Source organism: Canis lupus, chromosome 23 (assembly GCF_003254725.2).
Source record: "Canis lupus dingo isolate Sandy chromosome 23, ASM325472v2, whole genome shotgun sequence".
NCBI lineage: Eukaryota > Metazoa > Chordata > Mammalia > Carnivora > Canidae > Canis > Canis lupus.
In genome coordinates, this window is record NC_064265.1 from 33,039,893 (window position 1) to 33,054,036 (window position 14,144).

A 14,144-nucleotide genomic window follows, 5' to 3' on the forward strand; every position below is an offset into this window, starting at 1 on the left:
GTAAGAGTGTCTATTTTCTAATAGCTTAACCAACAGAGTGTTGTTGTAATTTTTGTATTTGTTGTTGTAATTTTTAAATTTACCAATCTGATAAGTGAAAAATGAGATCTCAGTGTAGTTGCAATTTGTCTTTCTCTTCTTTCATGTTTTAAGATATGCTTACTAAAGTTTCATTTGTACTTGGGTATATTTCTGGATTTTTATTATATTCCAATTGTGAAAATGCGTTCTTCGTTAATCATATTATAAAAATATCATTCTATAACTTTTATCAAAATGTTTTAAAAATCCATTTTTTCAAATGCCTCTTCAGAAACTAAGAAGATACCAGAAAGGAAAATTGGCAAAGGATAGGAACAGAGAATTCAAGAAAAAAGAAATAGAATTAGCTCTCAAGTCTCACTCCTAACAGAAATACAAATTAAAATCATCCATATACAAAAATTAACCATGATCAACAACCTAATTATACGGCTAAAAGTATAAAACTACAGATTTTCCTTCACTTATGATAGGGTTACATCCAGATCAACCCATCATAATTAACTGAAAATAAGTCAGAAATGCATTTTATACATCCAACCCACTGAATATCATAGCTTAGCCCAGCCTCCCTTACCTGTGCTCAGAACATTTCGTTAGCCTACAGTTGGGTAAAATCATCTACTACAAAGCCTATTTTATAATACAGTGTTGAACACCTCATGTAATTTACTGAATACTGTACTGAAAGTGAAAAGTAGAATGATTATAGAGGTAAAGAATGGTTGTGAGTGTTTTGCTGTTTACCTTCATTATTGTGCGACTGACTGGGAGGTATGGCTCACTGCTTCTGTACAGTATCAGAAGACAGTATCCTATCACATATCTCTAAGCCCAAGAAAAGGTCAAAATTCAAAATGAGAAGTGCAGTTTTTATAGAATGTGTATTATTTTTGTACTACTCTATGTAGAGTTAAAAAAATCACAAGTTGAGGGGCATCTGGATGGTGCAGTTGGTTAAGCATCTGACTCCTGGTTTCAGTTCAGGTCGTGATCTCAGCATAATGAGATCAAGCCCCACTGGGCTCTGTGCTCAGCAGGAAATCTGCTTAAGACTGTTTACCTCTCTCCCTCTGCCTCTCCCTACCCCCCACTCTCTCTAAAATTAAACATATAAATCTTTAAAAATAAATTTTAAAAAATCACAAGTTGAACCATAAGTTGGGGACTGTCTCTATTTGAAAAAAAATACAAATCTTTATTTGTTATTTTTACAAATCTTTATGCCCTTTTATTTAGCAATGGATTCTTAGATTTGAGACTACCAGCATGAGCAAAAAATAAATAACATATAAAATGGACTAAATATCTAATAAGTGTTTAGTATTCAGAATATATACAGAACTCTTAACAATGCACAACAAAAGGAAAACTAATTTAGAAGTGAACAGGGACTTGAATACACATTTTCTTAAGATATACAAATGGTCAAAAAGCACAGGAAAATATGTTCAAGATCACTGATAATTAAGGATACAAATCATACCCACTAGGATACAATGAATAAATGAATGAATGAATGAATGAATGAAAGAAAGAAAGAAAGAAAGAAAGAAAGAAAGAAAGAAAGAAAGAAAGAGAAAGAAAGAAAACAGCAAGTGTTCACAAGGATGTGGAGAAAAGGGAATCCTAGTGCATTGTTGGTGGGAATGTAAACTGGTGTGGTCACTGTGGAAAACAGTACGGAAAGGAGGGAAGAAACATTTTTTGAAGGAATATATGCTACAACTGCTGTAGAAAATAATCTGACAGCTCCCTAAAAAGGAAAATAGAATTACCCCAGGATCCAGCAATTCCTAGGTATTTATCCCCCAAAATCAAGAAACAAGTACTCATACAGAATTTGCTCATAAATGTTTATAGTAGCAATATTCACAACAACCAACAAAAGATGGAAATGATCCAAATATACGTTAACAAATGAATAAATTTAAAAACTGTGATCTACACCACAATGTTATTCAGCTATAAAAAGGAATTAATTATAGATACACGGCACTACCTTGATAAACCTTGAAGACATTTTGGTTAAGTGAAAAAAATCAGACATAAAAGGTCACATGTTATATAACTGCTTTATATAAAAGGACTAAAACAAGCAAATCTATACAAACAGATAGCAGATTAGTATTTGTCAAGGGTTGAAGGAGAAGAATGGGAATGACTACTTAATAAATATAAGATACTCTCCTGGAGTGATAAAAACATTTTGATAATAAGAGAAGTGGTCACACAACATTCAACATTGTGAATGTACTAAAAGTTGCTGAACTGTTACAATTTAAAATGGTTAATTATAAAAGTAAATAGATAAAATGGCTAATTGTACGCTAAGTGAATTTCACCTCAATTTAAAAAAGAAATCACACTGACACATAATTTTTAAATCATTTATAAGGCTGACCTCAAAGTTTGATAAAAACCCTGTTGTAAAGACTGAGAAGAAATACTCATGTACTACTAATGGGATTAAAAATGGGCACAATTCATATAGCAGAAGTTTGGCAGTATCTGATACAATTTTACAAAAACATTTTCCCACATTCTTCCACAAAGAACAAATAAGGTATACACAAAAATACTCATTACAGTACTGTTTGTAATAGCAAAAGATTACAAATAATGTAATGGTCTTAATAGAAGACTAGTTAAACTAAATTATTGTACATACACACAAAGGAATGCTGTATTAAAAAAGCTCCCTATACATCAATAGCTTTTGTGTAACAGTGGTGGGAAAGGATATTCTTACTTATATATACAAAATTAGATTAAAAATGCTAACAGATGAATATAAAACAAAACAGTTAAACGCGATTAACTCTTTGGAGATAGATGGGAAGGCAGGAAGTGGTAAAGACTTTTTGCTTTATATATTCTAAAGCTTTTGAATCCTGGGAATGAATTACAAAAGGGAAAATTTTAAAGACTATCAGTTGTTTTAAACTCAAAATCGAATCCAACAGAACACTTAGATACATAATACATTTAAAGTATCAGTGATTGCCTTATCCATTTTAAGGCTGCAAAATCAAAGTCACGTTCCTCCAAATAGTACAATCTCCTGTCACTCTTCACCAATCAATGCTCTAGGATTCAGGTTCAAACTCCATTTATGTCCAAGAGTGTACCCTGCTTTCTTGTCTTCAGGTATTTATACATAGTCTGTTAACCTTGGCCCTTCTCATCCTCTTTAACTTTCTTATCCCTCAGCCTCAGTCTCATCACAGTTTCTTCCTCTGAGATGTACTTTCTTACAAATGCTCCAACATTCACAAATACATAGAGATACAAAGCCTGGGCTAGATCAGAAGCCCTTCTCTATTGGTCCCATAATATCTTGTCCTTAGGGACCCAGACTCAGATTAATAAAAGCCGGACTCTGAATCTTGAGTTTGGCACTTAAACTAACTGTATGATGTCCAAAAACTTACCTAAGCTCTTTATTCTTAGTTTCCTGATCTATAAAAATTACAACTGCTTGATCTATTAACCAATAGATTAAAGGGAGCAAATACAAAGTTTAGCACATATTGTTATTAAATTGTAAACAGTATTATTCTTAAGATGGCACTGATGAGCACTTTATTGAACTGGTAAATTTCCCTTTCTGTTCCTTGTATGTAATAAAGCCTCCTTTGAAAATTACACATACTCTAATACTTACTGGGGCAGAGACTATCTTGGTAACGTTTGTATCCTCTGGAAGAGTACTTAGTACAAGATAGGTGTTCTGTAAATATCTGATAAACTACTTGTATCAATACTGTTAGTGACAAATAGAAATAAGAAAGCCTTCAAGAAATCAACTGTAATAGTGATCTCAATAAAAGATCACTGTACTTTCTGTGCTAAAAAGCAAAGGATGCTGATTTATCAATTGGCTGCCCCCATGTAGCACTTTATCATCTGTTAAGATTTATCTATTCCCAAGAAAAATATCAGTTAAATATTAATGTAAAAATAAAATTACATTTTAATTTTTAAGTTTTCTTAAGATTTTATTTATTTACTCATAAGACACAGAGAGGGAAGCAGAAACATGAGGGATAAGCAGGCTCCTGCATGTGGGACTCGATCCCAGGACCCCAGGATCATGACCTGAGCCAAAGGCAGGTAGTCAACCACTGAGCTAGCCAGGTGCCCCTGCATTTTATTTTTAAAAATTGCCTATGGATTTCCAATGGATGATAAACTTAAGAAATCTGATTCTGGTACTTATGTTACCTAAAACAAATTACTGAAGCTTCAAGTACTTCATCTATACAATGAGGACCAAAATACTGACAATGATACAAGATAATGTTAGCAACTAGCAAAATTCTTAATATGGAGCATAGCTACTAATAATATCAGGAAAAGCTTATAATCTAAAATGTCAATTCACAAATTCATTAAATGAATTTTAGATTTCCTTCAAAATTTCATGAAATTTCAGAAATCTGTTATTTCATAGCAAAAGTGAACAGAAAGATGAAGTATCCTTAAATAATATTTTTCTTTATCAGAAAAAGTTTAGCACATAGTTCTAGGATGGATTATATACAACTAAAGAAAGATGAAATAAATTTGACACTGACAGAATCAAAGCACATTATTTATCCCAATATTATGTACCTCGACATCCTGAACACTGGATAAAAAAGTTGATTAAATCCAGAAGTGCGATGTCCCTGTCTTGTTTATATGATTCAATCCAGTCATCCACCACGGACTGTAGGAAAAAAATGTATAAAAATGAAAACTTCAAGAAAACTGAAAATACAGTAAATAAATATTTTTAAAGTTTGTGATTTTATCTGTGTGTCTACTTAAAGAAATTATTTCTCTATAGCCAAATAAAACTAAAGGTTCCTTTATTTTTAAAGGTAATTAGAAGATGAGTTACTAAAATTTGTTTAGACCAAAATACAAATCTGATTAGTCCAATAATTAAACAATTTTAGACAGTAATATTCAAACCACATTGTGAAAATAACACAAAAGCTAAACTACATTTAAATATAGATAGAAATTAAGTATCAAAAAATCTCTTCTATTAGTAATGCATAAAAAGAGTACACACCATGTATAACCAAATTCATTTTTGTCAGGAATACATAAATGAATCAATACTAGGAAATTTAAAAATTCAATTTATGAATGAAGGAAAGAAATTAAATGATCATATTACTAGATCTCAAAATGGTATCCAATAAAATTGTGCAGCCAAACTTAACAACTTTTAGAAAAACTCAACAGATGAAATGTATATAAGCAAGGTAAAGACAAAGGTATATTTGTTAAAAAAATATATATATATTGTTGAAATGCTCAAGACATTTCAAACCAAACAGGACCAAGGCAAGGATGTATCCCTAACTATCTGACACAGGTTTTAAGTTTTTAGTTAAGAGTAAAAATGAGTAAAGTCTTAATAAGGAAAATTCTCCCTTTCCAACAGTTGAAAAAAAAAACACCTAACAGTCTCTACTAAAGTGACTCAAAAGATTCATGATAGAAAAAATTTGACAAGTAAAAAAAAAAAAAAGAAAGAAAGAAAGGAAAAATTTGACAAGTGACAAAAGATAAATGTACAAAATAACTTTTAGATATTGGCAATATATAAGAAACATAAATGAAAAAAAAGAAACATAAATGGAGGAGAAGCCTGTTCATAACTATAATTATCTAAGAATAAGCTCAAGAAAGGTATAAGTGTTAATGTAGAAAACTTATAAAAACTCACAGGATGCAGAAAATCACCTAAATAAGTTTCACATAATGAGTTAAAAAAAAAAAAAAAAGCCTTAGTGCTCTATCAATAAAGTCTTTCCAAATTATTAGGCAATTTTACTGTGATTCCAAATAGCACACTTGAAGGCAATTTTGTTTGAGGTTTCCTCGAGTAGGGTAGGTTATCAGAAAAAAATGTATAAAGATCATTTTAAACACTTTTAAGATAATTTTTACTTTTATGTGGAAAAACAATTCTATACAGCAAGATGTATGAAATTTAAGTTACACCTTGATAAAATTTTACAAATACATAAACCTGTGTAATCATAACCAAGATGAAAATACAAGACCTTTCTTTCTAAAACTGAAACAGCTCCTTGATGCTCCCTTCCAGTCAATAACCATCCCCAGCTAAAACGGTTTACTATTATTCCTTAACACAGGACAATTTTTGAAACTCATATAAATAGCATCATCTTTTATGTTTGACTTCTTTTAATCAAAATTGAACCATTGTTTTGTGTATCAGTACTTCCTTTTTTTGCATTGCTGTGTAGCCTCTAATTGTATTAACATACCACAATTTATTTGTCACTTTAGTATTTAAATACATGACTATTATTTTCATTTTAAGGCTATTATGAATAAAATGGCTATTAACATGACTGTATAAATATTTTGATGGACATAAACTTTTTTCTGTTGTATATATACCCAGTAACAAACATATTAACACCTGGAACACATGCGTGTAGATGGGTAGTAGACAAAGTCAAAAACTTTTCCAAAACAGGTGTATTAAATTATACCCCATAAGTAGTATTATGATATTGGGTGTTCCATTTCCTTACCAATACTATATATTATCAGTCCTATTAATTTAACCATTCTGGTTGAACATATGCCTTCTTTAATGACCTCTTCTACTGAAGAGCAATCTTATTCCCTTCTTCCATGAAAAAGAAAGGACTTTTATTATTGTTTTTTTACTTCTGATGTATATAACACTGTTTCTCTGTCTCATCACATTAGTGTCTGGAAGGTTTTACTTTAAAAGTAAACAGAAAATTAGAATATTATGGCTGTATAAGAGGGTAAAAAGAAAAAGAAAGCATGTCATGCTATTTGTTCAAGGTTCAGCTCTGCTGAATAATGTGTCAAGAACATGTTGACTAAGAATGGTGGATAAAGCAGGTCAAGTGATTTTAAGACTCATGGCCCAAGCAGAAAAGTTTTCATGCTTTGTGGCCAAGGTAAGGAAGTATGACACAAAACTAAACAGGCCCAGCACTGTGAAAACACTCTGAAGATGGTGAACAAATTTTAACTCCCAAAGTGACAATATCAATTTTTATTATCCCACTAGTTATGTGTGAGGAACCCAAAAACATTCTGAATAATACGAGTGAACAACAGATTTGCATTATAAATATTAAAATTCAACACAAAGATACTGAAAACAATACAGATTGAAAATAATGCAGGATTATAAAAGTAATATAAGAAAATAGAGCACAGAAATTAATCCAGGTATATATAAAACTTAAGCTGTGACAAAGGAGTTACTTCAATTTCTGAGGAAAAGCAGTAGTTAATTTAATAAATGATTCTGGTATAATTGGTTATTCACCTGAAAGGAAACAAAGTTATACCTTTTAAAAGTTATCAGAGAGGGGTAAAAGCAAAAGAATCTAAAGAACTAAACTCCAGAGAGATAAATCCTTCTTAAATTGGCAGACACTGGTGCTTGTTAGAGGCATTGCCAAGTATGGGCATAGTTGGGTGGATTAAATAGTATTTCATAATATATAAGACCTTGGCCTAGGGGGCAGGATAAAACTACATAAAACACATCAAAATTAAATTGTGGGGGGCAGGCCGGGTGGCTCAGCGGTTTAGCGCCACCGTCAGCCCAGGGCCTGATCCTGGAGACCTGGGATCGAGTCCCATGTCAGGTTCCCTGCATGGAGCCTGCTTCTCCCTCTGCCTGTGTCTCTGCCTCTCTCTCTCAAATAAATAAAATCTTAAAAAAAAAAAAAAAAAAAAAAAATAGTATTTCATAATATATAAGACCTTGGCCTAGGGGGCAGGATAAAACTACATAAAACACATCAAAATTAAATTGTGGGGGGCAGGCCGGGTGGCTCAGCGGTTTAGCGCCACCGTCAGCCCAGGGCCTGATCCTGGAGACCTGGGATCGAGTCCCACGTCGGGCTCCCTGCATGGAGCCTGCTTCTCCCTCTGCCTATGTCTCTGCTTCTCTCTCTCTTTCTGTGTCTCTTATGAATAAATAAAGAAGATCTTTTAAAAAAAATTAAATTGTGGGAAATCTTCACTAGAAAAAATATTTTTAAGTAGCCATAGGGTACATACAAGGGGCCAAAGGATAAGAAATATGGCACACGTCTCATCAAAAAAATGAAAGCCAATGGATATTAGAAAGACATATTTAAAGTATTGAAAGAAAAAAAACCCTACCATCAGTTCCCTGTGGTCCCACAAAGATCACCTTCCTGGACCCACAAAGATCAACAACTGGACAAACAACAGATTCAGGAGACCTCTACAGTCCACTTAGCATGTTTTAACAATAAGTGAAAATCATCACACAAGAGAAGGAAGGCTACTTTACTTTGCCCACATAATCCTATCCTCCATAACACATTTCATGGTGCTCTGAAGGAACTCCCTAGTTAAAAAGAGTTTTTCTTGCTAGGAAAGTAAGAGTGTGGTGAGCAACTGGCTCCCCCCAGCCTTGCAGGGCACTGTGCAGAGGTCCACTTTTGGTTTCACCCCATCTAGATCAGTAGCCCATAGATGTACTGAGCCAGCTAGAACAACAGTAAAAGAGAAGCTATTAATAGCAAACAAGCACCAAGAGCAATCGTGGTTCACAGAGATCTGCTCTATACACAAACTCTGCATATTTTACCACTGACAAAGCCAAAGGTTAGCACAGCCACTGTGGACTCCTGCAGATCTTGCCAGCTTTCTCCCCATAGGTATTTTTGTTAGCTGAAACCAGCTGCCTGAGTCTCTCCCAGAAACCTTCCCCTACCACCAACCTGATCTGCCCCACAGCTGTGCAGGATCTCTATAGCTACATACGCATAAGACACCAGTCCCTTTTACACTCCCACAGGAGGGAGGCAAGGAGCTGCATAAGCAGCCAACTTGAGATTCTACAGCTAGGTGAGTATGAGACACCAGCCTAACACCACTCCCTCATCAATGAACACTGTTGCCCACACAGAAGTAGGCCCTCTCTAACTGTGCACCACTGACCTAACACTTATCACTGGCCTCCAATGCAGCATGCATGCATGCAACAAGGCTAAGGAAATATGCAGCCACTGTTAAGTGTACCAGAAGTCAAGAAATACTGCAGCTGCTGGTAGGCCCAGATCAGGCCCCACCTTCTGTCACTGTCTAGTACCACTTTGCCTACCCATACCTAGCTCCTCCAGGCTGTGTGATTACATACCGACCCCCGACCCCCACCCCCGAACTCAAGCTCCAATCACAGTTGAGTGTGTGCACACCACTGATTCTGGCCACCACCAATGTCTTCCTTGGTCCCTAGCTACCAAACCTGTAGGTATTTCTAAGGACCAAAACAGCCCTTTTAGCCAGTGCAGATCTTCCACAGTCCTCACTAAAGACCACCCAGTGGAAACTGGTAGCCTGAGCCAAAAAGATACCACACCTTCCTGGACCCAGTGCCACCACAAGCCACATTTCTCACCTTACCCCAGCAGACCAAGGGTCACTGCATAATTAAAAGTGTGCCCTCACACACAGGTGAAAGGTTTCTCTTATGGAAGTCAGTCTATGAGTTTGGGAGATGTAACTGATTCTTCATGCACTGAGATGAAAACACAACTTCAGGATTATGAAGAATCAAGGAACTATGTCTCCACAAAAGGAATACAGTTCACCTTCAGTAACTGGCCCAAAGAAATGCAGATCCAGAAACTGCTGGACATAAAATTCAAAATAGTTTTTTGTGCTTGCTTCTGCAGCAAATATATTAAAACTGAAATTATACAGAGAAGATTAGCATGGCCCTTATGCAAGGATGACATGCAAACTCATTAAGCATTCCATATTAAAAAAAAATTATGCAGCTACTCAAGAGAGCTATAAGAGAACACAGATAAACAAAGATATCAGGGGATCCCTGGGTGGCACAGCGGTTTGGTGCCTGCCTTTGACCCAGGGTGCGATCCTGGAGACCCAGGATCGAATCCCACGTCAGGCTCCCAGTGCATGGAGCCTGCTTCTCCCTCTGCCTATGTCTCTGCCTCTCTCTCCCTCTCTCTCTGTATGACTATCATAAATAAATTAAAAAAAAATTAAAAAAAAAAAGATATCAGAAAAAAATACCTCAGAAAAAAACAACAAAATGAGAAGTCCAACAGAGAAAGAAAACATAAGAAAGAACAACAGAAGTTTTGGAGCTGAACAATACAATGACTATAATGAAGAATTAAATAAGAGTTTCAACAATGAATTTGAATAAGCTGAAAGGAGAATCAGTAAACTAGTATTCAGATCAAATGAAATTATCTAAATACAGGAGGAAAAAGAAGAGCGAAAAGAAATGAAGAAAGCTTATGGGAATTATGGCATACCAACAAAAGAAATAACATACACATCATTGAAGTCCCAAAGAGAAATGAGAAGAAGAAAATGTAGGAAGCTGATTTTAAAAAATCATGGATCAAATTATTTTTCTATTTCTCTTTTGATTTCTTTTGATTGTTAAATAGCATGTTGTTTAATCTCCACAGATTTATGGATTTTTCAGTTTTCTTCGTGTAATTAATTTCTAGTTTCATACTATTGTGGAGGTAAAATAAATATGTTTGCTGTGACTCTGACCCTCATTAAGACTTGTTTTCCAGCCTAACAAAAGATCTATATTGGAACACAGTTCCATGTGAACTTGAGAAGAATGTGTATTCTGTTGTTTTAGATGGAATGTACTGCAAATATCTGTTAGGACCATTTGGTCTAACCTGTCATTTGAGGTTTCCTTATTGACTCTGTATAAATGATCTCTGCATTGATGTAAGTAGAGTATTAAAGTCTGCCATTATTGTACTGCTGTACATTTCTCCTTTAGGTCTCTTAATATTTTCTTTACATATTTAGCTGCTACTATGTTGGGTGCATAAATATTTACAAATGTTATCTTCTTATTGGATTGGCCCCTTTATCATTCTGTAACACGATTTCTTGTCTCGTAACACAATCCTTGTTTTTTTTTATTTTTATTTTTTTTACAATCCTTGTTTTTAAAATCCAATTTGGATGGGATAAGTATAGGTTTCCTCCAGTTTCCATTCGAATGGGATACCTTTTGCCACCCTTTCAGGCCATATGAGTCCTTACATCTAGGGTGAGTCTCTCATGTAGATGGCTCTTCTTTTGTTATCCATTCAGCCACCTCATGTCTTCTGATTTACAAATTTAGTCCATTTATATTTAAACTAATTAATGATAAGTATGTACTTAATGCCATTTTGTTAATTATTTTCTAGCTATCTTTTTAGTTCTCTATTCCTTTTCTTCTTCCCTTGAGACACAGGAAAATGGAAATTTAATATACCAAAATTTATGGGATGAAGCAAAAGCAGTTCTAAGACAGAAGCTCACAGTGATAAATGCTTACATGAAGAAGCAATATAAAACTTAAACAACCAACTTTATACCTAAAGAAACTAGGAAAAAAAAAAAAGAACAATTACAGCCCAAAGGTAGAAGAAAGAAAATAACAAAGATGAGAGTACAAGTAAGTGAAATAGAAACTAAAGGGATAATAGAAAAGGTCAATGGAACTAAAAGCTGCTTCTTTGAAAAGATAAACAGGATGACAAAATTAGACTCATGTAGATGACTCAAAATCAGAAATATGTTAAAACTGATATCACAAAAATAGAAAGGATCATAAGATACTACTATAAATAATTATATACAAACAAACTGGACAATTTAGAAGAAATGGATAAATTCTTAGAAAATAAAACCTCCCAAGACTCAATCATTACCTAATGGAAAACCTGAATAGACCACTTACCAGTAAGGGGACTAAATAAGTTACCAAAAGCCTCCTAACAAACGACATTACAGTCAGCTTCACTGATGAATTCTACATTCAAACATTCAAAGAATACATACAAATCCTTTCTAACAGAAGAGGAGGGAACTTTACCAAATTCACTTTATGAGGCAAGCATTACCCTGATGCCAAAACAAGACCAAAATGCCAAAAGAAAAGAAAATTACAGACTAATATCCTTGATAAACACAGATGCAAATTGCTCAAGAAAATATTAGCAAAACTCAACAATATATAAATATATCAAATGAAAGTTACACACTTTAAACTTACAGAATGTAGTATGTCAACTATATCTCAATAAAAGTGGGGGGAAAGAAAAATGCAGAATTTTTAATCTAGAAAAAACTCTTTCAAATAAAAGCAAAATAAAAACTTTTCAGACTAAGGAAACTAAACAAAGCCAAATAAATGGACTAAACATTCCTCCTGAATGACCATTCAGACTGGAAAAAAGACCCAATTACATGATATCTACAAGAGACACACTTTTAAATACAAGAGAACAGATAGGCTGTACTAGAAGAATGAAAAAATGTTACTTGCAAACTTCAACTATAATAAAACTGTTTATGACTAGGTTTGTATCAGACAAAAGTAGAAATCAAGAGAAGGAGTATCAAATATAAAAAAACATTTTATACTAAGGTGATAAATTCATCATGAAGAACACATCATGAAAACACATCAAAATGTGTAGTATATAGCTAAAACAGTGTTTAGAGAGAGGTATATAGCTTTAAATACTTACAAAAGAAAGGTCTAATTCAATGATTTAAACTTTCACCTTAAGAAACTCATATTACATTTCAATATGAGCGGTCCTTATTTAAGTAGTAGGGAAAGATAAGTGCAGTATAATTGCAAGATTAGCAGTAAAAACACTTCTTGTTTCTTTAATCTCTACACCCAATGTAGGGCTCAAATTTATAACCCCAAGATCAAGATCTGCATGCTGTATTAACTAAGCCAATCAGGCACTCCCACAAAGAACACTTATGATAACATACCTACAGTCTGTCAAAGAGAATATCACAGCTTCTCAATATCTAAATTACAAGTTATAGTCACACAATCATTGTGGGACCTAAGTTGACGGAAGCTCTATGATCCTCTATAAGAAGCTTCTACGGTTGACCCTGAAAAATCAATATCCAGCTGATGGAAGAAGAACACACAGAAAAGCATAGTAGATTTTTACAATCCAAGCTTGGGAATCATACATATCACTTTGGGTAACATACTTCATTGGCATGAACTTGTTAACTAGCAACATCTCAATGCAAGGGAAGTAGAAACATGGAGTCTCCATTTGCCAGTACCCTCCTTGGACTTTCTCTACTATGAGAAGGGAAAAATAAATTTTCTTAGGTGGCCAGTCATGTCTGCCAAAAGCTGTCCCTCTGGCTACAACTATTTATATATAGGTTTCTTCCTTCATAGAAAAAATACTCACCTGCATGATATTATAGTACTGTTTACTGGAGCAAAAAGGCTAAGTAATCTAAATGACTGCAAATGAATGTTTTGCTTAATTATGATATATACAGTTAAATGAAATACAACTATTAATACAAATGAGCTATATCTATTTTAGCACTGATAAAAGGTTTTTATGAGTAAGTAACAAAAGGAATATGCATAATATGATTCTACATTTAAAATATTTTACATATACATTTATAGTAATATAAAAGGGAAAAGGTGTGAAAAAATTCAAACTGTGACACTGATAGGTTTGCCCTCAATTCATTCCAAAACATTTACATCTAAGCCTTACCTACAAAGAAAATCTCTAAGAACTTAGCCATAAGTTCTCAACAAGAAAACCATATGTAGCATTTGAATCACAGTTTAGAGTAAAGAAAGAAAAATCATTGCATTTGCTATAACGATTTTATCATATTATAATAAAGGAGAGTATAATAAAAATTTGAGGTAGTTAGAAAAATAACATTTTAAAAATTGGGAAAAACTAAAGTGAAAACAATAAAAGGTCAAAGTTCAAAGAGAAAATACAAATATGTGGCACAGAACAGTCAATGTTACAGTTAAAAATGAGTTTTAAATCTTCTAAGCATTTTATAAGCTAAACCTAAAAGAAAGCTCAATCAATTCAATCCGGATCTCTACACAGTACATGAGTGCTTATTATTCAAACTGTAGTAGATAAATATGCTTCTTTCAGCAGGCCATTTGATAAGACCTTGGTTAAGCAGACAAGGACACAGAGAATCAGTATTCTATAGTGTTACTTAAG

The 14,144-nt window shown here is 33.7% G+C and overlaps 1 protein-coding gene and 1 non-coding gene across 12 annotated transcripts in view; one reads left to right on the forward strand and one right to left on the reverse strand.

Annotated features, from left to right (window-relative positions):
- The window catches only part of STAG1 (stromal antigen 1), a 393,923-nt gene that overhangs the window by 208,949 nt on the left and 170,830 nt on the right, over nt 1-14,144 (reverse strand). For 10 of the 11 annotated variants that reach the window (XM_025449001.3, XM_035704782.2, XM_049099673.1 and 7 more), the window contains one exon: nt 4,660-4,756. The exons of the other annotated variant lie outside the window; for it this stretch is intronic. In XM_025449001.3, the coding sequence (XP_025304786.1) occupies nt 4,660-4,756 (97 nt within the window). The remainder of the gene's footprint in view (nt 1-4,659; nt 4,757-14,144) is intronic. 11 annotated transcript variants of the gene reach the window in all.
- Nucleotides 9,771-9,873, forward strand: LOC112661241 (U6 spliceosomal RNA). Its single transcript, XR_003137547.1, has one exon. It is a non-coding gene; the product is annotated as a U6 spliceosomal RNA (small nuclear RNA).